This window comes from Felis catus, chromosome C1, assembly GCF_018350175.1.
Source record: "Felis catus isolate Fca126 chromosome C1, F.catus_Fca126_mat1.0, whole genome shotgun sequence".
Classification (NCBI taxonomy): Eukaryota; Metazoa; Chordata; class Mammalia; order Carnivora; family Felidae; genus Felis; species Felis catus.
The window spans coordinates 183599986-183627188 of NC_058375.1; the positions used below are offsets into that span (position 1 = coordinate 183599986).

Consider the following 27203-nt stretch of genomic DNA (forward strand, 5'->3'; position numbering starts at 1 on the left):
GCATGCATGTGTGCTCTCTCAAAATAAACAAACAAAACCTTATATTAAGTACTTAAGCACATCATGTACTGACAAGTATGTTTAACAGGTCTTCCAGTTAACAATATCAATAGTTTGAAATAGAATTTAGTAGGAGGTGGCGGTGTAATGCTTATATCTCCTAGACAACTGGTAACAACTGGTTTTTGAGCAAAGGAGTAATATGATAAAAATTTGTTTTAAGGAAGACATTACTGGAAATATTGAGGTCAAGAATAGCAGGGATTGTGTATTTGAAAGTAATTTAATACAGAATCGTTTGGATGCAGCTATACACCACCTCAACAAGTATGTTATGTGTTGTATTGAAAAGTGTTTGATAAACTTTGTAGCTAGTGATTTAAACTCGTTCCACAAAGCATCTAGTAAGGGATGACTGCAATGAACAAAGCAAGAGTAGAAAAATAATAAAAAATGACAAATTCCCTATCTCATTATTTATATCACCCCCAAAATAATCATATATACACACAGCAGCTGAATATTTCTGTTAATGTAGATCAGATCAAGTCACTATTCCACCCTCAAGCTTTCATGACTTCCCTGCACACTTAGAATAAAATCCAAAGTTGATACCATGGCCTCCCAGGCACTATGATAAAGCCCTCACTATCTCTAACCTCATTTCTTACCACGCTCCTCCTCACTCACTGTGATCCAAAGCCCTTGCTCTTCATAAAACAAGGCAACATTATTTCTGTCTGGGGCCTTTGCACTTGCTATTCCACCTGAAGTTACTTTCCTCCCAAATACTCACATAGTTCATTTCCTCACTTTAGGCCTTTGTTCAGTATCACCTCCTGAGAGGTCCACCTGACCACCCTATATAGATTAGCACCACACCTTACCCCTGTCCACCTCATTACCCTGATTTTTTTTCTATAACACGTGCCCAATTATTTGTTCATTATATTTAATCAACTATCTCATTTGCTCCTCAAAACCATATTCAGTAGGTAGTACTACTATCTGGTTTACAGGACACTGACATACAAAGATTAAATAAGGACCTAAGAGAAGAATAAGAGAAGAAAAGAATGTCAGGACTTGATGACTGACTGATTCCTGACATGGGTAAATTAAAGAAAAGTTGTCTGGTTTGTCTGCACTATGGGAAACCCACACTATACATGAACACCAATAAAAATGTTGGCCAGACAAGAGGAAGGCAAATAGAACTGAGTCTCTTCCCTAGGCACATGACCTTATGTTGCCCTCGCAACAATTTCATGGGGTAAGCACGGCAGGTACTGTATTAGACAATCATTAAACAGCAAGACTGACGGCCAGACTTCGCAGCCAGGAACGATGGCAGTCCGGCTCAGCACTCACCGGTTTGGACAGTTACGTAACGAACACCCAGAACCTCGAGCTTTCTCCCGCCCTTGGACTGGGCTCACGTGCCGAGCCTCACGACCTCAAGCAGCGCCTAAGAGAACGGTGGCGGTTGGCGAATCCGGAGAAGAGTTCCAGCGCGGGAGGTGGGGTGAGAGGTCACGATGAGTCTTACGTAAAAGGCGCCTTAGCGCGCGGCGGGAACTGGAGCTCGGCCAGGAAAGAGGGGTGTGTCCAGGCGGCCCTGAGCTCCCTTTGATTGGCTGGAAGGATGACGAGGCATTTACAGTCGGCCTTACGGCAGCGGGAGCTTGCGTCAGTTATGCGCTTTCGGGGTGGGAAGAGAGGGCGTGTCTGGCAGCTCAAGGGGCCCGCTGATTGGTTGGAAGGTGCTGGAGCCGGGCGGCTCCGCGGGCCACAGAAGGGCGGCACCGAGGACCAGGTCCCGGAGGTGAGGACCGGCTTCAGTGAGACTATCATGGCAGCTCGGGCCGGTCAGGGGGCCCTGAGAAAGGTGGTTGCGGGATGCCGTCCAAAGTCGACAGCAGCGGCCGGAACCCCGGCTCCGGCGCAGAGGCCTACCCGGAACGTCAGGTAATAAACAACGAGGGTGCTGCAGTGAGGGTAGCCTTCGGCCCCGGCTTGCTGAGTTGGGGGACCGAGGAGACTTGGGGCGAGGGGGAGCCTGACCGGATGCGTTTCCGCGTCTCCAGAGGAAGAGGGTCTCCTGTGTTTGAGGAATTCAGGTTTTGCGCCCATCACCCCGGCCAGAGGTTCGTGGGCCTGTTTCAGACACCCGTCTGAGTTGGTGACTCGCTTCCCTCGCGAGAGGTAGTGAATCATCGGCGGAGCGACTTTCGCAGCAGCTGATAGAGCAATTAGGAAAAAGGGTAACTTGGAGCTCTTCCGGTCTCCTCCCCTACGGCCTGCTGCTGTTGCTGCTCTTTTAACTTTGCCTCAGAGTTGCTGGGTGCCCGGGCTGTGGGAGTTTGTGGCCCGGCGGTGAGCCTCCTTCTTTTCCTCTAGGGTGCCAAGTGTTCAGACATACTTTCCCAGTTTTTGGTAGGAGACGTTTGCTTCCACCCTTTGGTGCTTGCAAAACTAAATGTAGCCATAGTAGGGGACCTGGATTTTTTTTCCCCGCTCGACTGTAACTTAGAGGTCCTGTAACCTTGAACCAGCTTTGGATTTTCCTGGTTGGCTCCTTTTTGGTGGGTGGAGGTGGAGACATGAATGATTCCATACTTCCACCGCTTAGTTTCCTTTTCCTGATGACTTTGTAATAAATTAATGCTCGAAAACTAAAGTTAGTATTTAAAATGTATTCAGTTGTAAACAGTACAGGATGAAGGGAGAAAGCACAAATGTTGAACTCCAAGAATTTAGATTTAAAGAATTTTTCAAGTATCAAACCCCCAGCCAACTCTAAATCTTTTTAAACAAATATTGGTTGAAACTGAAGTCTTGTTAAAGGAAATAACTTGAAAAAGTAGTTCTAATCAGTTTTAAGAAAAAAAATTGTTTTAGTGATTACATTAAGGTTTAAATTCCAAGACAAGTATTTACTGTTTATAATAATGAGGAGGGAGGGAGTTTATGAGCTCATTTTAGGCGCAAGCACTAACATAGTTTGTGGCGTTTATTATAGTAGGGTGAGATGTACTATCGGAAGTTTAGTAACAAAAAACTGTCCTTCCTCTGATTCAGTTTTAATATCATGGTTTAACGATATATATGACTGTATGGCTCTTCATTACAGTTGAAGACGTTATTCTTTTTTTTTTTTTTTTTTTTAAGACATCATTCTTGATAGTGTGTGAAAATAGATGTGCGGTCCAGGGCTTGTAACCATAGTATGCAGACTCATCAGGAAAACTATTAGCTTGCTTTAAACACAGGTATTTCCTTTACAGTTGTAATCAGATTGTATAAGGGTTTTTATATGTATATGTGTATGTGTGTGTGTATGTGTGTGTGTGTTTTCTTTTGGGGGAGGTAGAGTGGGAGGTTGGGGCCATGGTATTACATAAACTTGATACAAAATTCAAAACCATATACAGTGAAAAGCTTCATAGGCAACCAGTTCATCTCTCAGGAGCAACGGTTTTATCTTTTTTAAATAAAGGTTTATCACAGAAATGCTGCCTTTTCTGATACTGATTTATCAGAAAATTATTAATAAGTGTTTTCAATATCTGTCACATAATTGGCTTCTGATAATAGGTAACAAAAGTGGGGAAAATACGTAAAACTGTTATAACAAAGACAGCTAAAGAATGTCCTAGAAAGGGAACAGGTGATCAGGTATTTTGTACACCAGATTTGGTTTGTAATCAATATGGCGAACAGAGATCCTAAATTATTTTATGTGGCTTCTTTTTTAAATATTTTTAAATATTTATTTATTTATTTTTTATTTTTTTTTATTTAAAAAAAGATTTTTTTAACGTTTTTTTTTTTTATTTTTTATTTTTGAGACAGAGAGAGACAGCATGAACAGGGGAGGGGCAGAGAGAGAGGGAGACACAGAATCTGAAACAGGCTCCAGGCTCTGAGCCGTCAGCACAGAGCCCGACACGGGGCTCGAACTCACGGACCGTGAGATCATGACCTGAGCTGAAGTCGGACGCTTAACCGACCGAGCCACCCAGGCGCCCCTTAAATATTTATTTTTGAGAGAGAGAGGGAGACACACACACACACAGTGTGAGTGGGGGAGGGGCAGAGAGATTGAGACAGAATCCGAACTCCAAGCTGTCTTCACAGAGCCTGACATGGGGCTCGAACTCACAAACCCTAAGATCATGACCTGAGCTGAAGTCAGTCAGTTGAGCGTCTGACTTCGGCTCAGGTCATGATCTCGTGGGTTGTGGGTTTGGGCCCTGTGTCAGGCTCTGTGCTGACAGCTCAGAGCCTGGAGCCTGCTTCGGATTCTGTGTCTCACTTTCTCTCTCCCCTCCCCCTGCTCGTGCTCTGTCTCTCAAAAATGAATAAACCTTAAAAAAATTTTTTTTTGAAGGAGAAGCTAAATTAATTGCCAAATTATGTTATTTCCACTGATCTGCTTCATTTAGCAGAGTAACTGTCATTCACTTACGTTGGTATAATCCCACTTTCTTAAAAAAAATTTTAATGTTTTATTTTTTATTTTTGAGAGCGGGAGAGCATGAATGGGGGAGGGACAGAGAGAGAGGGAGACGTAGATTCCCACACAGGCTCCAGGCTCTGAGCTGTCAACACAGAGCCTGCCGCGAAGCTCGAATTCACAAACCTCGAGTTCCTGACCTGAGCCGAAGTCAGAAGCTTAACTGAGTCACCCAAGTGCCCCGGTATTATCCTACTTCTAAGAAAACTCTATAGTTTTACTCTAAAAAAAAAAAAAAAAAATCACAATAGGCTCTTTTTTAAAATTATTTTGAGAGTGAGAGGAAGAGAGAGAAAATCTCAAGCAGGCTCCATGCCGTCAGCACAGAGCCCAACGTGAAGCTCTATCCCAACTGTGAGATCATGACCTGAGCCATCCAAGCGCCCCACAATAGGCTTATTTTAATATTATCTCTGCCTTTAAAATAAGATTCACGTAACTAATCATATTTTTAAAGATTTTTGGAAACACTTAACACCTTTATTCTCTCTAGATGAATCTATCTAAATTGGTAACATATTTTTCTCTCTAGGAGATGAATTTATCTAAAATCTCTTTTGATTAAAAATAATAGAGATATCTTTAAAATATGCTCTTACCATCATTAAAAAATCAAATACTACTTGTGATGTCCTAAAAACCTAGAATTTAGAAAGCTGTCTTGTTTTGCAATATTTTTATCCCCTTGTTTATATTTTGAAGTGTTACTTACAGTTGGATGAAAAATCCTTTTAAAGTCTTAAAAAGAGGCCTGTAAGTTCACCTATATAGTTCATATGTGTGATTTCTTTACCATTACATTTTGACAAATAGTTATCAGTGTTTAGCTTAACCATTTTCATTAACCTTTATTTCATTGTCTGGAATAAGACCACCTAATTTTTATAAAGAGTATTAATTGTTCAAAGGTTCTTTCTTGAGGCACCTGGGTGGCTTAGTTAGTTAAGCAACCAGCTTCGGCTCAGGTCATGATCTCACGGTTTCTAAGTTGGAGCCCCACATTGGACTCTGCTGTCAGCACAGAGCCTGCTTCAGATCCTCTGTTCCCTCTCTCTGCCCCTCCTCTGCTCATGTGTGTGGATGTGTGGGTGTGGGTGTGTGTCTGCTGACAACGCAGGCACACGCTTTCTCTTTCAAAAATAAATGTATATTTTTTTAAAAAGGAATTATCAAAAGTTCTTTCCTTTATTATGGAGCCTAAATTTGTCTCCCTCCGATTGGGCTTCTTGTTTATGTTTTGGAACCATACCTCAGGTATCATCCTCCTGGCTGAATATTCCCAATTTCTTCAACTATTCCTTGTTTAACTTGATTGTTTCTTCCTCCCCAGCCAAATTGCAGGGTGTCTATGTCCAAAGAAATTTTATTTATGTGTAAATTCTATTTATAAAACAAATTTTATGTATGATGACATAAGATTTCACTAGGCCCTCCATTCCCCTTTTAAAAAATAATTTGAAGATTTGATCTAATGAAATAGTACTCTTTTACTTGGAATTCTCCAAAAGCTTCTCATTGAGGATAAAATCCAAATTGCTTTATCCTGGCTAATAATTCCCAGCATGATCTAGCTCCAACCAGTTTAATATTATTTCATAGTACTCTCCTGGCTTGCTTTACTGATACTACACTGTTAGTCTTTTTCAGTCTGTGGATACTGCCAGGCTCTTTCCCTACTACCTGGAATGCCCCCTGCCTACCTCCCCTCCTTCCATATACTACACTCACATACACTGTGTGTGTATGCATACACATACACATTTATTATGTACATACATACCTATTTCTCTCTTTATATGGCTAACTCCTGTTATATCTCAGCTGAAGTATAACGTTAGAGGACTTCTGAGACTGCCCTATCAAAAGCAGCTCCTAATTACGTGTCCCCACCCCCTTTCTTTCTTAGCACTTCTTTTGAATGCTCAACTACAAAGTAATTCTCATACCGTTAATTTTTATTTTTACCATTATATCCCTAGTGCCTAGCACAGAACACGATCTCAATGAGTATGTGAACTAATACATAAATAATAGTATAAAATAGTTATACAATAATCTTATTAGGGAAAGGCAGAAATATTCAGGTGAAAACAAGTGTATCAGGCACCTATATTTAGAAGCACCCAAACAACTAATATTCTAATTTCTTTGATATGTGTTTTTACATATACGCATTGAAAGGGAGACTGGAAGGTAAAGGAGTATAGAGCAACAGTTCTGAGAGGGCCACTAGATTTCCAATCTCAAGTCTCAGAGTGGGTCAAGAATTAAGGAACCTGGGGCACCTGGCTGGATCAATCGGTTAAGTGTCCAACTTTGGCTCTGGTCATGATATCAAGATTCTTGAGTTTGAGCCCATGTCAGGTTCTTTGCCTACGCTGGGGAGCCTGCTTGGGATTCTCTCTCTCTCCTCCCTCTTTCTGCCCCTCCCCCATTTTTGTGTGCATGTTCTCTCTCTCAAAATTAAAAAAAAAAAAAGGGGCGCCTGGGTGGCGCAGTCGGTTAAGCGTCCGACTTCAGCCAGGTCACGATCTCGCTGTCCGTGAGTTCGAGCCCCGCGTCGGGCTCTGGGCTGATGGCTCAGAGCCTGGAGCCTGTTTCCGATTCTGTGTCTCCCTCTCTCTCTGCCCCTCCCCCGTTCATGCTCTGTCTCTCTGTCCCAAAAATAAATAAAAAACGTTGAAAAAAAAATTAAAAAAAAAAAAAAAGGAATTAAAGAACCTCTGTGGATCCAGCTGAGAAGACAACCTGGATAGATGAGTTGAATAGATGATGAGGGGCACCTGGCTGGCTCAGTCAGTAGACCATGGGACTCATGGCCTCGGGGTCATGAGTTCAAGCCCCACATTGGGGGAAGAGTTTACATTAACAAATAAAGAGAAAATAGTTGATGAATATTCTAGCAAGTGTATGGGAAGAATATGTTGTAATACATGATGGTAGACTGAAAGCCAACTTTCTGGGAGAGATCCCTTTTGTGCCAGGAACTTCTAACCCAAACTGTAAGCTGTTATGTTTAGTTTTCTTCATGGTACTTAATAAATTTTTTTTCTGTGTGCTTGTGCATGCATATGCACACAATTCTCTCTCTCTGTGTGTGTGTGTGTGTGTGTAATATTCTAAAGTTGCAAAGTCTTCCAAAGTATGATAGTTACTGGGAGGCCAGACTGGCGCAGTTGGTGGAGCAGCAACTCCTGATCTCATGGTCATGAGTTTGAGACCCACGTTGGGTGTAGAGCTTACTTTAAAAAAATAAAGTGTGATAGTATTTTACAGTCTGTAATTTGTGTTTCCTCTTAATTTTCAATGCCATTCTAAATCAGGTAATTTTTGTCTTTTAGATATTTTGCTTCCTGTGGTATACTGATGAGCAGAACTCTTCCACTATATACCTCCTTAGTTTTGCCTAAAGAGATATATGCAAGAACTTTCTTCAGAATTGCTGCGCCATTAATAAACAAAAGAAAAGAATATTCAGAGAGGAGAATTATAGGGTTTGTATATAATAACTTTCTTGTATCATGACTTTTTTTTTTGGATTTTCTTCTTACAGAGTAAGCTCTGGTTTTTCTGGATTGGCCTTTCCATAGCTTTTGCTGTTTTATAAATATTTGTTGAATTACCATAATTATGTAGTGACTTTATAGGATAGATTTAAATCTTGACATATAAAGGAAATAACTGAACTGTTTATGACCTGTATTTTTGTACACTGTTCATTTCTGTAGTGGCAACATTAGTGATTTGTTGGGCCCAATATGTTTATATAGCTCCCTAACATATACACATGCATAGGTAAGTAACATGCAGATGTGCTAAGAGGCTCCTACCACCTAGAGCGTAGGTTGGCAAACTTTTTCTGTAAAGGGCCAGAGAGTAAATATGTTAGGTTTTGTGGACCATACTATCTCTGTAGCAACTACTCAACTCTGTCATTGGAATTATAGCCCAAAAGACCTACTACTATAGCCTGTAGTTAATAAGTGGGTGTGGCTATGTGCTAATAAAACTTTATTTACAAAACAAGGCAATAGGCCAGGTTTGACCCCAGATCTAGGCATATACACAGGAGAGAATAGAGAGACTGCAGTTCTGCTAAACCAGAAATACAGCATCTGTTCATAGGGGAATTTCTACAAGGGGGTCTTAATTCTTAACAGGCCATTAAGTATTACATGAATTCTTGTGAAAGTGCATTTCATGAATTTTTCCACTTGCTCTTTCCCTTCTGTAGTAAAGTTTTCTGTAGTAAAGGACTTTCAGCAGACTCCACTTTTGTCACTAAAATCACCTTTATTACTGGCTAAGTCACTGTATTGGTTAAGGTAAAGCTAGCAGCTATATAGGTAAAACCCAAAAGTTTATTTCTTCCTTATGTAAAGTTCAAGTGAGTACTCCCCATCCATGCACAGCAATTTATGAACCGGGCTCCATCTAACTTGTACCTTTGTAATTTCTTAGTCTTCAGAGTCTCTTAAAAAGATATACCTGATTCTAAACCATATTGATTTGGAAGGGATTATTGGGAAGAACTAGTTACATAATCCCATCTAAATGCAAGAGGGGTACTGGGAATAGTAGCCTCCTTTTTTTTTTTAAGTCTGTTTATTGTTTAATTTATATCCAAGTTAGTTAGCATATAGTACAACAACGATTTCAGGAGTAGATTCCTTAATGCCCCTTATCCATTTAGCAATCCCCCCTCCCACAACCTCTCCAGCAACCCTCTGTTTGTTCTCCATATTTAAGAGTCTCTTATGTTTTGTCCCCCCTCCCTGTTTGTATATTCTTTTTGCTTCCCTTCCCTATATTCATCTGTTTTGTATCTTAAATTCCTCATATGAGTGAAGTCATATGATATTTGTCTTTCTCTGACTAATTTCGCTTAGCATAATATTCTCCAGTTCCATCCACATAGTTGCAAATGGCAAGATTCCATTCTTTTAGATTGCAAAGTAATACTCCATTGTGTGTATGTATATATATATGTGTGTATATATATATATATACCACATCTTCTTTATCCATTTATCCATCGATGAACATTTGGGCTCTTTCCATACATTGGCTATTGTTGATAGTGCTGCTATAAACATGGGGGTGCATGTGTCTCTTTGAAACAGCACACTTGTATCCCGTGGATAAATACCTAGTAGTGCAATTGCTGGGTCATAGGGTAGTTCTATTTTTAATTTTTTGAGGAGTCTCCATACTCTTTTCCAGAGTGGCTGCACCAGTTTGCATTCTCACCAGCAGTACAGAGGATCTCCTCTCTCCGCATCCTGGCCAACATCTGTTGTTGCCTGAGTTGTTAGTGTTAGTCATTCTGACAGGTGTGAGGTGGTATCTCATTGTGGTTTTGATTTGTATTTCCCTGATGATAAGTGATGTTGAGCATTTTTTCATGTGTCGGTTGGCCATCTTTATGCCTTCTTTGGAGACGTGTCTATGCATGTCTTTTGCCCATTTCTTCACTGGATTATTTGTTTTTTGGGTGTTGAGTTTTATAAGTTCTTTATAGATTTTGGATACTAACCCTTTATCTGATGTGTCATTTGCAGATCTCCCATTCTGTTGGTTGCCTTTTAGTTTTACTGATTGTTTCCTTTGCTGTGCAGAAGAAGCTTTTTTATTTTGATGAGGTCCCAGTAGTTCATTCTTGCTTTTGTTTCCCTTGCCTCCAGAGATGTGTTGAGTAAGAACTTGTTGTGGCTGAGGTCAAAGAGGTTTTTGCCTGCTTTCTCCTCGAGGATTTTGATGGCTTCCTGTCTTACATTTAGGTCTTTCATCCATTTTTTTATTTTTGTGTATGGTGTAAGAAAGTGGTCCAGGTTCATTCTTCTCTGTATCGCTGTCCAGTTTTCCCAGCACCACTTGCTGAAGAGACTGCCTTTATTCCATTGGATATTCTTTCCTGCTTTGTCAAAAATTAGTTGGCCATACGTTTGTGGGTCCATTTCTGGGTTCTCTATTCTGTTCCATTGATCTGAGTGTCTGTTTTTGTGCCAGGAAATAGTAGCCTCCTGATGGGCATCTTCTTCCCAGCAAGTATACCATGTGAAGTGAGCCTAAATAATTGGATAGGTAGATATCTTTGCCAGAGCTGGTATCAGTTAAAAAAAGAAATGGCAATAAAAAGATTAATAGTGAATTGGTCTACTTTTTAAAAAAAATATTTATTTATTTTGAGAGAGAGCCCATGCGTGAGCAGAGGAGGGGCAGAGAGAGGGAGAGAATCCCAAGCAGGCTCCAAGCTGCCAGCACAGAGCCCAACACAGGGCTCAAACCCACAAACTGTGAGATCAGGACCTGAGCTGAAATCCAGAGTCAGATGCTAAACCAACTCAGCCACCCAGGCACCCCTGGCCTGCTTTACCTCTGAATCACTGTTAATATCTTCTTTTACTGTGTACCTGGCATTTGACAGCTATTACTGGGTACTTTACTGTTTCATTTAATTCTCACAATAGCCATGTATATTAGGTATTGTTATTCCTATTATAGAGATGAGGAAACTGAAGCTCAGAGAGATAATGTACATGAAGTATGATTCCAAAGATTTTTTTTTCAAAGATTATTTTTTCCAACGTATTTACTTATTATTGCTTGCTTCCTTATTCTTTCTCAGGCCAAAATTCTTTTTATTGCAAATTGGCCTTATCCAGTGATCTCTATCTTATCTTTTCCCCTGTATTTGACATAAACACATATTAGCTACCGTTTATTAAGTGCTTATTAAGCATTGTGCAGTATGGCAAAACGATTTCACTTAACCCTCAGAAGAACCCTGTAGAGGTACTTTTTAGTTATGGATGAAGAACATAAAATTGAGAGGTTAAACAGCCTACCCAGGGTCATGTGGCTTACTATGTTTTAGGGTTGATACTTGAGCACAGTCCTTCCTGAGTATAAAGTCCATCTCCTTGACCACTATGCTGTATATACTGCTTTCTGAGTTGTTGTAGACTATTTTTATTTTTTATTTATTTATTTATTATTTTTTTTTTTTTAAGTTTATTTATTTTTGGGACAGAGAGAGACAGAGCATGAACGGGGGAGGGGCAGAGAGAGGGAGACACAGAATCGGAAACAGGCTCCAGGCTCTGAGCCATCAGCCCAGAGCCTGACGCGGGGCTCGAACTCACGGACCGCGAGATCGTGACCTGGCTGAAGTCGGGCGCTTAACTGACTGCGCCACCCAGGCGCCCCTGTAGACTATTTTTATAACAATTAAGTTCCAGGCTACAAGGTTTCATGCTTCTTCATGGGACTTACTTTGGCCTTTTTTTCAAAGTAACTAAAACCAAGGGGTAGGGTGATTTTCCCTCCCCTCTGGTGTGGGCCTCATTTCATGCTCATAAAGTTTAATTTAAACATTCATAAAGACTCATTCTGTCTTATTCTGAAACTTCCCTTTTGTAATTTAGATTGGGATTGTTTAGATTACTGTATAATTTTTCTTCTTTCACTTTTCACATATTATTGGCCATGGGAGGATGTGTCCTCCCTGCAACTGGAGGTGCTCACAGTTTCTTCAGCCACTCCAGACTTGGGCCCGGAGTCCTGGGGGTGGCTGGACACCTTGGGCATGTTCCCATCATCTGGGAGGGGCACTGGGTAGTTGTAGGGTGTGGCCTGGTTGATTATGACCATGTACTTGTTGAAGGGATTGGAGGGGGGCAGAATTATAGTCCCAGCCATCATGGTCTTGGTGGTGGTGTAAATTCCTATTACCGTTTTGAGGTGAATTATGTTTTAACAGTGTTCAGTTTTTATAAGAATAATATGTATCTGGCTCCCATCATCTGCTCGTCTTTTGTATCCATAGACTGCTGTTGTTTCTGTTTGTTTTACATTTAGGCCCTTAAGTTTTTTTGTTGAATTTATTTGTAGGTATTTTGCAATTCTGTGCTGTTTTATAACTGGTTCTTGTTAGTGTAGGAAAAGTATTTATTTTTAAAGGTTCTTTAACAGGTTACCTTACTGAATTCTGAATTGCTTATCTTCTGAATTGATAGTCATATCACCTGCCAACTGATACTCTTGTTTTATTCTTCTCCATACATATGCCTCATATTTCATACTCTGATTTTACTTCAGCTAATACTTTCAGAACAATGTTACATAACAATGATAACTAGCATCTTTGTTTTATTTCTAACTCTAATGAGAATGCTTTTGGTATTTTACCATTTATGGAGGGAATCACAATTTTTCTTTTGGTTAATATAATTCTTAGTGTTAAGCCATCCATGCGTCTTTAAAAGAGTTGCATTTGATAATGTTTTTTTCAAAATGTATTTTTGGATTTTATTTGCTGATAATTAGAATTTTTGCCTTAGTAGTCACAGGTGACATTGGTCTATAGATTTTATTTTTTATGTTCTTGGTCAGGTTTGGGTTGATGGAGTGTTATGCTGGCTCATGAAAAGAATGAGATGTTTCCTTTATGTTCTAGAATAGTTTCCTTTTTTTTTTAATTACAAAAATACTACATACTTGTATAAAAATCTAACAATATATAAGAATATGTACTAAGAGAGTCGATCTTTATTCCTACTTCTTTTTCTTGAGTTAAAAACTATTGTTTAATCTATGTCCTTCCAGATTTTCATTGCACATAGTCTGTTACCCTAACAATTAGTTTCAGGAAGAAGTAAACATCAGGTATTTAAAAGTGAGAAATATAGAATTTACATATAATTTTTCTTTTTTAATTTTTTTTAACGTTTATTTTTGAGACAGAGAGAGACAGAGCATGAACGGGGGAGGGTCAGAGAGAGAGGGAGACACAGAATCCGTAACAGGCTCCAGACTCTGAGCTGTCAGCACAGAGCCCAACATGGGTCTCAAACCCACAAACTGCAAGATCATGACCTGAGCCAAAGTCAGATGCTTAACCGACTGAGCCACCCAGGCGCCCCTATGTATAATTTTTCTTAAATGGATAATAGAATAGTGCATATCCTGTCTACTTTGTAGTGTGCTTTTTTTCATGTAACAATATGTTGTAAATTTCTTTGCTCTAAAGTGTATATTTGATCTTAAAAAAACAGGGGTGCCTGGGTGGCTCAGTCAGTTAAGTGTCTCACGTCGGCTCAGGTCATGATCTCAAGGTTTGTGGGTTCGAACGGCGCGTTGGGCTCTGTGCTGGCAGCTCAGAGCCTGGAGCCTGCTTCAGGTTCTGTGTCTTCCTCTCTGTGTGTCCCTCCTCCTGCTGATGGTGTCTTTCTCTCAAAATAATAAATAAACATTAAAAAAAATGTTTTTTTAATAAAAATAAATAAATAAACTTAAAAAAAGGAGGGGTTGTCTGGCTGGCTCGGTCAGAAGAGCATGCAATGCTTGATTTCAGGATTGTGAGTTCAAGCCCCACATTGGGTATAGCGATTACTAAAATAAATTAATAAGTAAACTTTAAAGTATATATTTGATTATAATTTAATTTTTTAATTATTTTAATTATTATTTTTTAACGTTTATTTATTTTTGAGACAGAGAGAGACAGAGTATGAACAGGGGAGGGTCAGAGAGAGGGAGACATAGAATCCAAAGCAGGCTCCAGGCTCCGAGCTGTCAGCACAGAGCCTGACATGGGGCTCAAACTCACGGACCGTGAGATCATGACCTGAGCCGAAGTCAGATGCTTAACTGACTGAGCCACCCAGGTTCCCCTTTTAATTATTTTTTAAAGTCTGTTTATTTATTTTGAGAGGCAGCAAGTTGGGAAGGCGTTGAGAAAGAAGGAGAGAGAATCCCAAGCCAGCTTTGCGGAGTCAGTGCAGAGCCCAGTGTGGGGCTCAGCCTTATGAACTGCGAGATCATGACCTGAGCCTAAGTCAAGAGTCAGATGCTTAACCGAGTGAGGCACCCAGGTGCCCCTCATATTCAATTTAAAATATATGTATGCCATATAACTAGGTGCAGTTAACACCTTTCTCTCTTTCTCTTTTTTTTTTTTTTTTTTTTAAGATATTCTATGCAGGAAATGTATGATGTGGTATCAGGAATGGAAGATTACAAGCATTTTGTTCCTTGGTGCAAAAAATCAGATGTAATATCAAAGAGAACTGGATATTGCAAAACACGATTAGAAATTGGGTTTCCACCTGTGTTGGAGCGCTATACATCAGTAGTAACCTTGGTGAAACCACATTTGGTAAAGGTAATAGTTGTAGTTTTTGTTGTTTTTAAATCTTTCCCAAATGTTGATTATATCAAGTGAGTTAAAGTATAATAGCTTGAAAGAATGTCCCTAAACTAATCAGAGAAGGAAGGAAAAAACAAATGATTTCTTATGTCTTCTAACTGTACTGTTTTATCCAGTATTGGTGTTATTCTTGCCAAATAGAAATTTGACTAGAATATGGAAATAAGAAGCTTTTTCTTTTTTTTCTTCAGTTGAGGACTATTGCCCCTTAGAAAAGATTGGACCGCACAAGTGAGAACTGTTTTAATTTTTGCGCTAGTTTGTTTTTTTGATTTTTTTTGTTTTTTTAAGTTAAGGAAAGGACAGTGGTGAGAGAATGAAGGTAGAAAAGATATAAATGAGAACATGAACACTGTCAAGGTCATACTGCCATGTGGCGGTACTGAAATGCCAAGTGCTATTACATGCATTCTATTGATTATTTTACCTTGTCAAAGGAGAATGCACATATAGAAAAGGTACTGGGGCTTAAATACACAAAACGGCAGAATTCCATAGAGTTCTTTTGAATTCCTAGAGTTTCGTGGCCAAATACTTAAAGTGTAGTTGTGTTTTATGCCCACAAAATGTCATTTCTTGGTAATTGGCCAGAGCTAAATGCCTTCGTCAGCTCCTTGTTAGGCATTGAAGGAGGTGCAGCTCTCATATTAGAGAGTCTACTGTCCAGTGAGGCTGACTTTGGAGTCCACCCTCATCTTACTCTCACAACTTGAACTCATATAAAAGGCTGTGCCACTCCGGGGCTTTGCCATTATGAATATTTCCATCTTTTTCCTCATAGTTTTGGAGATTTTTACTACTATACTGCACTGCCTCTCACATTAGCTAACATTTATTGAGCTCTTTGTGGTGCTTTAAAGCACTTCAATTACTTGTTTAATCTTCAAAACAGCCCTTTGAGATTCAAATGTTACTGTTCTCCATCATATAGTTGAGCAGATTAAGGTTTAGAAGAGTTAGATAACTTACCCAAGGTTACAGAGCCAAGACTCCAGCTCAGTCTTTCTGACACCAGTGAATATCTATATAATCTGAAAATGTTTTTGTTTCCTGACCTCAGTCTCTCTTTTTCTAAATGTTTGTTTATTTGAGAGAGAGAGAGAGCACAATTAGAGGACTGACAGAGGGAGAGAGGGAGCGAAAGAATCCCAAGCAGGCTCCATGCTGTCAGGACAGAGTCCCATGTGGGGCTTGATCTCACAAACCGTGCATGACCTGAACCAAAATCAAGAGCTGGATACCCAACCGAATAAGCCACCTAGGTGCCCCTGACGTTAATCTCTTATAACTTAAATCTTCATATTCTATATTTAACTAAAAGAATTCTTGAGAAAAAAAATAATAACCCTCAATTTTCTCCCCCTAGCTTTTTCTTTCCTTCACTGGCTTTTTATTTTAATTGAAGTATAGTTGACACACCTTCCCTTGCTTCTTAATACATACAAGATTAAGTCATCTGCTTTATTGTTGCTCCCCACCCCTTCCCCAGTACACACTACACACACACACACACACACACACACACACACACAAATATACTAAATGTTCAGGCAGTACCTTCCATCTTCAAGTTCCATGAATGCACCATACGGTGCTTATTGTGCGACCCTGTGCCTTTGCATACTTCTCACTCTTCTACCTGTAATGAACTTAATTCTTTGCGTAGTAGTCCTTCAAATTCTAGCTGTCTGATGTTGCTTTCTCCCTTTCCTTAATATAAATAATCAGTCCTACTTCGGAGATTCTTCTGGGCTTTGTACATGTTTTGTTTCTCTTATCACTCTGCAATATAATTTATTTCTTCATCTGATTTCTGCTTGTCAAGGTTGAGCTACTTGAGTGAGTGGAAGCTTCTCTTTTTCATCTTTGTGTGGCCTCAGCACCAATACTACAGTGATGGGAGTCATGAGAGCTTTGTGCTTAAGAAGTTCTCATTACTGTCTTTTTGGGTTATTGCAGATCCAGAGATATTCCTCATAATCTCAGTAACTTTCACTACTGCCAAGGAGGGAGGAAACTGTATTAGAAAAAAAAATCTTCATAATAACATGTATGAAGTTATCATTGCTATCTCAATTTTATGAGGCTTAGTAAAATTAAGAACCTTATGCAAATTCACACTGTTTGTGTCAAATTGCAAAGGTATTTTTCATTAAAATAAGCTGCCTCATAGCGGTGCCTGGGTGGCTCAGTCGGTTGGACTGACCTGACTTCGGCTCAGGTCATGATCTCACAGTTCGTGAGTTCAAGCCCCACATCGGGCTCTGTGCTGACAGCTCAGAGCCTGGGACCTGCTTCTGATTCTGTGTCTGTCTCTCTCTCTCTCTCTCTGCCCCTCCCCTGCTCACACTCTGTCTCTCCTTCAAAAATAAGCAAACATTGGGGGTACCTGGGTGGCTTAGTCGGTTGAGCGTCTGACTTCGGCTCAGGTCATGATCTTGCAGTTGACGAGTTCAAGCCCCGCGTCAGGCTCTGTGCTGATGGCTCAGAGCCTGCAGTCTGCTTCGGATCCTGTGTCTCCCTCTCTCTCTTCCCTTTTCCCACTCATGCTTTGTCTCTCTCTGTCTCAAAAATAAATAAACATTTAAAAAAATTAAAACAAAAATAAACATTAAAAAAATAAAATAAGGTACCTCACTTAATGTGTCAATTGTTGAAAGATATATTTGAGCATAACACACAACTATATATGTTCAATTTTCTGTTGTCCTTGGGTTCATGTTTTGGATTTTAATACCTCATACACACATGTGCTATAGAATAAAAATCATTATAACCAAGGGAGCAGGAGAAGCCATGTGACATTTTTGGTGAATCACTAGTTGCCTCAGATGTGCCTGTGATGTGTCAGTAATTCTAGTGTACATGAATCTATAATGACCAGAAGCCCTTAGAAGTTTTCAGCAGATTTAATAGAGGCAACTGTTCAATGACTCTTACTGCCTGGGTCACAATATAAAATTTTGTATGTCGTAGTTTGTATTGTCTGGGTCAGTTCAGTCAGAGCAGCTAGTTGCAGGTCATCATCATAACACCTCCTGTTGTGATCAGCAACTCTCCTGTTAGGAATGAAGCCTTTTGCCATGTCTAAACATACCAGTAAAAACCTGTGGGTCCTTGGGCTAGATTATTCATATGAGTACAGCACTGTCACATTTTGTGAAAAAGTAGTCAGAGGGAGGTGGTATATTGTGAGTATTCCCAGTAGCAGTTTTTCCTTCATTGTTAAATTTCCTGTAAGCATCTTATGTGATTGTAAAGAAGGGTAGAATGTATTACCTGAAAGTTGGATAACTGAAATAATAAGATTTATAATAAACTTTTGATGCTTTTGAAAATTAGATGCTCATTACTGAACTACCAGTAAAACCAAACTCTTTTGGGCGCCTGGATGACTCAGTTTAATGTCCGATTCTTGATTTCCGCTCAGGTCATGATCTCACTGTCATGAGATTGAGCCCCAAGCCCTGTATCAGGCTCTGGGCTCGGTGTGGAGCCCGCTTGAGAGTCTCTCTCTCCCTGTGCTCCTCCCCTGCTTGCACACGTGTGGTCTCTCTCTCTAAAAACAAAACCAAAAAAAACAAACTCCTTGAAGAAAATTTTCACTTCTCCCCAGTGACTTAGCATGATATGACTAAATTTAGCTATTAGAGTAGTTCAGTGGCTCAGTCAGTTGAGCATTCAAGTCTATAATTTTGGCTCAGGTCATGATCCTATGGTTGTGGGATCAAGCCCCTCAGTGGACTCTGGACTGAGCATGGAGCCTGCTTGAGATTCATTCTCTCTCACTCTCGCTCTCCCTCCCGCTTGCTCATTCTCTTTCTCTAAAATAAAAATAAAGTAGTTAGCATTTTAATGACTATTATTTTATCATGTCTAAATAAATTTTATTTATTTTTTCCTCCCCCTAAATTTTAAAACATTGACTGGTTTCCACCTTAAAAATTAAAATACTGTCTTCTATGAATGTGAAAATAGAGCATTTCTTCATAAATGCTTTTTAGTATGGATGCAATTGATCTTTATAATGATTCTACCGTGTTTTCATGTGATAACTAACTCAGAAGGCTTTAGATGAAGAGGAAGAATAAACATCAAATATATTTTAAGCTCTTTGGCTTCCAATTTGAACTATTTGTGGAGATATAATCAGATATAGTCAAATAATCTTGCATTCTGTGTTTAAGGAGACAGAAGCTAGGGAAGAAAAAATAACACTTTGGGGAAAAATGTTTATCTATGCAAGTCCTTTTGCCAACCTGTAGTGTATAGGCTCAGAGGAGGGACAATCTAAAGTGTTGAGGGGAATAAGTTAACAGAGAAAAAAGGGGTAGAGGGGCTTGATCATTTATTGGTCCCAGGATATGCCAAAAGAGCTGAAAACTTAAGGCTTAATTGGGGAGGGATGTGTTGACTTTGAAACAAGGGTTTAAAAGACGGTTTGCTGCTGAGGGAAAGTGGTACATATTCTTGAGGTCAGTTGTCTACTAGTATGAAGGCCCAGATACCGTCTTAGGATAGTAAGTAAAGAAGCTGAACTTCATTCAGAGTCATAAATAGTCCTGACAATAGACTAGTGACTATGAACCTGGCCACCATTTTTCACATTGCAGGAGGCAACTCTTAAGTGGGTCTTAGCCTTCTTTTAATGAGACAGAATGGGAACTATCAAGATGGACTGTACATAGTATTGCTAAGTATTATGTTTCAATGTATACATACACAAAATAAACATGAGTACTGAAGAGATTAGAGGTTAGAAAGCAATGGATCAGGGATACTGGTCAGGACCAGACTCTCAGGAAAACTAGAACCACGGATGCCCTTAGAAATAGAGACTAATGAGTGAATGTAACTGACAAGAGAAGTCTTTGGGTAGGAAAGAAGAATTCTAGAATTATACTTGGGATCTGTGCCAGATACCTTATAAATATTTTAGTTGTATCATATGATGATATAAAATAGGTATTATACTCATTTTATAGATTTAAGGAAATACGGTATTGGAAATTAACTTGTTCAGGATTACTTATAAGTGGCAGGGCTGGAGATAAACTTCCAAAAAAATCACTCCCTGTTTTGCTCCTGGAGAATGTCTAAGCACAGTGGGTGGCAGCAGTGAAAAGGAGCACTGACAATCTTGGCATATATTGGCAAGAGGTCACTTCCTAGTACCAAGCTGAAAATGAGATGTTTTTATCACCTGTGGTCTGACCTACAAACATTTCAAAAAGAAATCATCCTCAACTGTAGATTCTGGACAGTCCAAATGGTATTTTACACCTGTTGTATTTTCATTTTGTCCTAGGCATCCTGTACTGACGGGAAACTTTTCAATCATTTGGAGACTGTTTGGCGTTTTAGCCCTGGTCTTCCTGGCTACCCAAGAACTTGCACCTTGGATTTTTCAGTAAGTCTCTCATACAGCCCTCAGTTTGTTCCAAATATTAGGTGAGGTTTTGTTAAAGAAGGAATAATCAATTTATTAGAATCCAGTTGCCATAATTAATCTTAGGTGCATAGTGATTACTGAAAGACACTTTCAGAAAATCTCAAATTTCTGAGTGTTGAATACCTTTTTCTGTACTAACTTTATAAGAAAGAATACTAATGAATCTTTCTCTTTTTCTGTTCTATTTCTTGAAAACTTGAATAGTGATTCTCTATTTTCTAATTTTTACAGGTCCATAGATTATAAGACACATATTAAGAATTTACTAACAGCTTAATAACAGTTTATTAACAGCAAATGAAATCTACACATTGATTTCTACATCTTGTGGTGCAGAGATAAAGTGCAAAGGGGAACATTTGTTTTTAAAATAGGGACTATGGCATTTTCTTTTTTTTTTTCAACGTTTTTTATTTATTTTTGGGACAGAGAGAGACAGAGCATGAGCGGGGGAGGGGCAGAGAGAGAGGGAGACACAGAATCGGAAACAGGCTCCAGGCTCCGAGCCATCAGCCCAGAGCCTGATGCGGGGCTCGAACTCACGGACCGCGAGATCGTGACCTGGCTGAAGTCAGACGCTTAACCGACTGCGCCACCCAGGCGCCCCTATGGCATTTTCTTGTTCACATCACCTTAGCTATAGATAACTTAGAGCCACTTGTGGCTTTTCTTTGCCAACAGATAATACATGAATTGTTCTCTGTATTTGCAACTCAGGCATTGCATTTCAAGAAATAGTCATAATTTTTAAAAAAAAATTTTAAATGTTTATTCATTTTTGAGAGAGAGAGAGACAGAGTGTGAGTGAGGGGAGGGCAGAGAGAGAGGGAGACACAGGATCTGAAGCAGGCTCTAGGCTGCGAGCTGTCAGCACAGAGCCTGATGTGGGGCTCAAGCTCACAAACTGTGAGATCATGACCTGAGCCGAAGTCAGATGCTTAACCAACTGAGCCATCTAGGCACCCCTTAAGTTTTTTTTAATGATTATTTATTTTTGACAGAGAGACAGAGACAGAGACAGAGTGTGAGCGGGGGAGGGGCAGGGAGAGAGGGAGACACAGAACGTGAAGCAGGCTCCAGGCTCTGAGCTGTCAGCACAGAGCCCAGTACAGGGCTCAAACCCACAGACTGAGTTCATGACCTGAGCCAAAATTGGACACTCAACCAATTGAGTCACCCAGGTGCCCCAGAAATAGTCATAATTTTGATGCTGCTGTTCTCAGCTCTTGAGTTGCATTCATTAAAAAAATTAGTGGACATTAATGAGACAGTTGAGGAAATTTGAATAAGGCCTGTGTAGATTAGATAATAGTGTTACTATCTAGTAGCATTAACTCTCTCTTAATTTCCTGGCTTTAATAATTGCACTGTGGTTCTGTAAAACATTAAAATAGGAGAATCTAAGGGTGCATGGGTGCTGCAGTTGGTTAAGCATCTGACTCCTGATCTCAGCTCAGGTCATCTCACAGTTTGTGAGTTTGAGCCCCATATTGGGTTCTGCACTGATGGTGTGGAGCCTGCTTGGGATTTTGTCTCTCCTTGTTTCTGCCCCTCCCCTGTTTGTGTTCGCTCACTCTCTCTCTCAAAAAAATAAACTTAAAAAAAAATTTTTTTTTCTAAATAGGAGAATCTGGGTAATGGGTGTATGAGAAATCTTTGTAGTATTTTTGCAACTTTCTTACAAATTTTAAATTACTTCAAAATGGAAAATTAAAGCAGTTTTAAAAGTTAGTGGCTATTTGGTCCTTAGAATACTCTTTCTCGAACCACTTGCCTTGACTTCTATCTTGAGGAGATATAAATAGTTCTCCTCTCATCTTCTTGCTACTACTTCTCATAGGAATACCTTATCAGAAGGGTTACTTCCCTTCTGTATTTCCTTTTGGGAAACAGGATAGATCCAAAAGGGGTACATTAGAAAGAAGCCAGACCGAAATGGTATTCATTCAGCAAAGCTTTTTTCCAGTTTTATCTTTAACTTAATAAAAGTAGCTTCTTTGTCCTGAAATGAAATTCACTGTCCTTGTTTACTTAGGCTTATTGTGCCAGTAGTTGTGCTTACTGTGGAAAAGAAGTCTCCGTCTTCTGAGGGGTGGTAAAAATCTCATCTAGATATACCCGTACAACTCTACCTTACAGGCCGAGCAGCCCATTTCACAGTGTGAATACCATTATCCTAAGTAGACATTGAGTAAGAGAAAGATCCTCCTAAAATAATTAACATTTTCCTACAGATTTCTTTTGAATTCCGCTCCCTTCTGCACTCTCAGCTTGCCACATTGTTTTTCGACGAAGTTGTAAAGCAGATGGTAGCTGCCTTTGAAAGAAGAGCGTGTAAGCTGTATGGTCCAGAAACAAATATACCTCGGGAATTAATGCTTCATGAAGTTCATCACACGTAAAGGGAAAAAAGAACTGGTCACCTGTTTATAACTTTATTCACTTTTAGGAAGTGCTTTTATCATTTGCTTTCAGAAGTTAGAAAGCATTTGTTAAACCCAGCTTTGATTATAAACCTACACCGTTGAGAATTTGCACTTGGAATATGGAACCACGTGTACACAGAATTCAATCAAGTGTAATTCAAAGTAATGTGTTTATTAGCATATTTACAATAGTAGGATGTCATCACTTTTAACCAGAAATTGAAACTGTAAACTTAAACCTTTTAATTATGACCTTACCTGAAAGTGGTTAGTTAAGATACTCACACGGTATGTATTATGTTAACCATTATCACCTTTAAGTTATTAAATTCAGACTATTTATAACTTATTGTCATAGGGCCTGCCTCTTGGCTTAGGATATTCGAGTAATCATCAGATATTTAAAATAGAAACTTAGACTTAAAAATACTGTTAATGAAGGTTCCTTGGCACTTTTCTTATTTTTAAATTATTCTTATGGGTAGTAGGTAATACAGTGCTATCAATAGTGAGATTAACTCCCAGATTAAACAGTGAATATTTTTTTGGTGAGTGGTCCAGATCTTTAAGCTACCTTTCTTGTAGTTTGCAGCCCTCTCCCAGGTACTTTGACTGCTTTCAGTAATGCTGATTATGTGTCCAGTTTTGTCTACAACAGTGGGCAACACATGAAGATAAGTTGGTTGATAGATCTCCAGCACCATGCATCCCTATTTTCTATTTATTGTGTGTATTCACTTTCAATAATGTATTTCAAACATATTTTTGTAAACAAATTAATGTCTAAGGAGTGAAGTAGTAACTTAATAAAGTTAATTTGTTTATTTTTTGTACAGTTATTCTGGTTATTGAAATCCTCCTGTATTATTTCAATATGTATTTCACATAGACCTAGTAAAGTTTAATTGTGGCATTTTATGAAACAAATCTGGGCAAAATTCAGTCTTCCTTTAATCATTGTTGATCTTCTTCCCTCCTTTCACTCCACACCTAACAACCCCCTTGCATTACCTTTCCAACCAGAGTACTTTGTTTCTTCAGATCAACAGGGGACCTCAATAATTCGTTCGCTACCTAAAAGCACGTTTGCATCAGTTTTTTTCAGTAAATCTGTTTTGAGTGCCTGCTGTGTGCCAGGTGCTGGTTATACAGTGGTGAGGTACTCCTACAGTCTACTCACAGGGAACTGGTTGTGGCTTCACACAGGTAAAGCAGTATCTTTCCAGAGTATCTGCAGCTTGTATATAATTACCTTTTAAATAACAAAATGTTTTTAGATGGCAGATAGCATCCAGATATTTTTTTGTCCCTGTACATATTACTTTTCTTTTGATGGAAATAAAAATCTGTACTTTACCACTACCCTTATAAATACCATAAAAATAAATAATAAATAAATAAATACCATAGATAAACTCTCAGGTTCAGAATCTAAGTTAGTGGTTGGGATCTAACTGAGCTGGTATTATGAGAGTATGTGGATGGTATTTTGGTCAGGGAGCCCAGGAACACACAAATAATGCCTTGATCTAGCCATCCACATAAACCATGAGGTTTCCCAAGTATGGTCAGAACCCAGATTGCAGTAAGTGGTAGAGATAGGATACAACATATCCAGGCGTCTGGCTCCAGTATCTATGCGCTTGTGTTTGCTTTACCTAGTACAACACTCCAGAGGCCATAACATATGCACTTAAGTTTGTTGTCATCAATGCTCTCTGTATGGGAAGAGAAAAAAATGCCTTTATTAATTTTTTTTAATTTCTTTTTTTAATGTATGTTTATTTTTGAAAGAGGGCGAGCATGAGCCAAGGAGGGGCAGAGGGGATGACAGAGGATCTGAAGGGGGCTTTGCTTTGACACAGCCTGATGTGGGGCTCAAACTCACGAGCTGTGAGATCATGACCTGAGCTGAAATTGGCTGTTTGAGCTGCCCAGGCACCCCCTTTTTTTTTCCCCCTTAAGTTTATTGAATTAGGGAAGAGAGAGTCCCAAGCAGGCTCAGTACTATTAGCACAGAGCCCAATGCGGGGCTCAAACCCACAAACCATGAGATCATGACCTGAGCCAAAATCAAGAGTTGGGTGCTTAACTGACAGCCACCCAGATGCCCCTATAAACTTTTTTTTTCTTCTTTTTCTTTCTTCTTCCTTTCTTCCTTCCTTTCTTTTTTTAATGTTTAGTTTTGAGAGATATTGTGAGCAGGGGAGGGGCAGAGAGAGGGAGACGGGATCTGAAACTGGCTTTGTGCTGACATCAGAGCCTGAGGTGGAGCTCAAACTCATGAACCCTGAGATCATGACCTGAGCCACTCAGCGCCCCCACCCCCAATAAACTTTTGAAGTGACGTCTGGTCATTGGATTCATAGGGGAAGACTGATGGGAGAGCACTGCTAGATAAGGTTTTTTATCTGTGGAAAGCAAGTTGGAAGAGAAATGTCTCTTCCTTGGTTTTTGCCTGATGGTGAGGACATGAAGTTTGCAGCTACACCTGCTACCTTTTCAGAGAAGAGGCGGTAATTCCAGAGAAGGCATATTGGAACTCTACCATCAAGTGCTAAGTGAACCAACCGTGTAGTTGTCAACTTTGTCCTGGTTCTGTGGGAAAACAGGCCTCTAATGTGTCCAAACCACTTAAAGTTCAGTCGTTCAGTTACTTGCGGCCACTTTTATCCTCCAGTCTGAACTGGTTGCTCTCTAGTCTGTTGTGCAGCTGTAATCCTAGGGCCCCCATGCAGTCACTCTAGGGTTTTCCTTCCCCCTCTTTTTAGGGGCTCCCTATGTCCTGAGTCTTGGCCTCGTATTTTTAATTTACCTTCCACATGCTGAGGAAATAAGCCCTTTAGTGGTTTCCTAAGGCAAGTGGGGCTAAATTTTTAGAATCCTTGTGTCTGATTATGTCGTTTTATATTCACACTTGAGTACAGAACTCTACATTAGGGATAATATCCTCTCCCTCCATCCCGTTTGAAGATCTGACTTCATTGTATTCTGGCATCCAGTGCTATTTATTCTTGAGAAGTCTTATGCCACTGTTATTCCCATTTCTTTGTATAGCATCCATTTTTTTGGATTCTGAAAGCTTTTATTTATGATTTTTTGTAATGTTTATTTTTGAGAGAGAGAGAGAGAGAGCGTGAATGGGGGAGGGACAGAGAGAGGAGACAGAATCCAAAGCAGGTTCCAGGCTCTGAGCTGTCAGCACAGAGCCTGACGCAGGGCTTGAACTCATGAACTGCAAGATCATGACCTGAGCCAAAGTCTGTCAATTGAGATATCCAGGTGCCCTCTGGGAGCTTTTAAAATCTCCTCTATCCTGGGTAGTCTGAAACTGCATGCTGTCCTGTTGCCTGGCCCTAATTGTGCTGGGCCCCTTGAGAGCTCTGCAGTCAGACTCTATTCTTTCAATTCTGAGGAATTTCTTTGAATCATTTGTTTGATCATTTCCTCCCCATATTCTCTGGTTCTATCATTCAAGTATTCCTGAACAATTAGACATTCTATCTCTTGTATTAAGTCCAGTCAGTTAAACATCTGACTCTTGATTTGGGCTCAGGTCATGATCTCACGGTTTGAGTTTGAGCCCTGAGTCAGGCTCCACACTGAGCATGGAGCCTGCTAGGGATTCTCTCTCCCTCTGCCCTTCTCCCCCACATGTGCACACCCTCTCTCTCAAAAAAACCAAAAAACTTGGGGCGCCCGGGTGGCGCAGTCGGTTAAGCGTCCGACTTCAGCCAGGTCACGATCTCGCGGTCCGTGAGTTCGAGCCCCGCGTCGGGCTCTGGGCTGATGGCTCAGAGCCTGGAGCCTGTTTCCGATTCTGTGTCTCCCTCTCTCTCTGCCCCTCCCCCGTTCATGCTGTCTCTCTCTGTCCCAAAAATAAATAAACGTTGAAAAAAAAATTAAAAAAAAAAAAAACAACCAAAAAACTTAAAAAAAAATTTGTTTGGGGGGCATCTGGGTGACTCAGTTGGTTAAACGTCCAACTCTTGATTTCAGCTCTGGGCATGATCTCATGGTTCCTAAGATCATGTCCCACACGGGGCTCTCTACTGACAGTACGGAACTTGCTTGGGATTCTCTCCCTCTCAGATTAAGAAAGTAAACACCTAACAAATAAAAAATATTTTATTTTTAAGTAATCTCCACACCCAACATGGTTAACAACCCCAAGATTTAGGGTCACGTGCTCTACTGACTGAGCCAGCCAGGTGCCCCTTGTATTAAATCTTTGTTTTTCCGATTTTCCATGTTTTTGATCTGCCTCTTAGAGTTCCTCAATTCTGTCTCCCAGCCCTTTGTTAATTTTACATTTGCCACAGTTTTAATTTCCAAGAATGTTTTTTAAATTTATTTAAAATTCTTGTTTTTATTTTTGAGAGACAAAGAGGAAGCACCGGAGGGGCAGAGAGAGAGGGAGACAGAATCCCAAGCAGGCTCCGCGCTGCCGGCACATAGCCTGATGTGGGGCTCGAACTGAAACCAAGTCAGACACTAAGCCAACTAAGGCACCCACATGCCCCTATTTTTAAAAGTTTTAAGACAGCAAGAGCGAGAGAGAGCACCGGCAGGGGAGGGGAAAGAGAGACAGAATCC

The 27203-nt window shown here is 39.9% G+C and overlaps 2 protein-coding genes across 5 annotated transcripts in view; one reads left to right on the forward strand and one right to left on the reverse strand.

Moving 5' to 3' along the window:
- SF3B1 (splicing factor 3b subunit 1) overlaps positions 1 to 1506 on the reverse strand; it is a 57862-nt gene extending 56356 nt beyond the window's left edge. The window contains exon 1 of the mRNA XM_003990992.5: positions 1372 to 1506. The gene's annotated coding sequence lies outside the window, so the exon portion shown is untranslated. The remainder of the gene's footprint in view (positions 1 to 1371) is intronic.
- Positions 1497 to 23446, forward strand: COQ10B (coenzyme Q10B). 4 transcript variants are annotated; one of them, XM_019838415.2, is made up of 6 exons: positions 1830 to 1968; positions 3172 to 3272; positions 7861 to 8013; positions 14492 to 14684; positions 20038 to 20139; positions 22416 to 23446. In XM_019838415.2, exons 3-6 carry the CDS (start codon positions 7886 to 7888, stop codon positions 22581 to 22583), a joined length of 591 nt encoding a protein of 196 aa, XP_019693974.1. In that variant the 5' UTR covers positions 1830 to 1968; positions 3172 to 3272; positions 7861 to 7885; the 3' UTR covers positions 22584 to 23446. The 4 variants fall into 4 exon arrangements, with proteins under 4 accessions (XP_044890161.1, XP_044890160.1, XP_011283751.3 ...); XM_011285449.3 differs by lacking the exon at positions 3172 to 3272 and having other exon boundaries at positions 1683 to 1968; XM_045034226.1 differs by lacking the exons at positions 3172 to 3272; positions 14492 to 14684 and having other exon boundaries at positions 1497 to 1968.
- The last annotated feature ends 3757 nt before the right edge of the window (positions 23447 to 27203 follow it).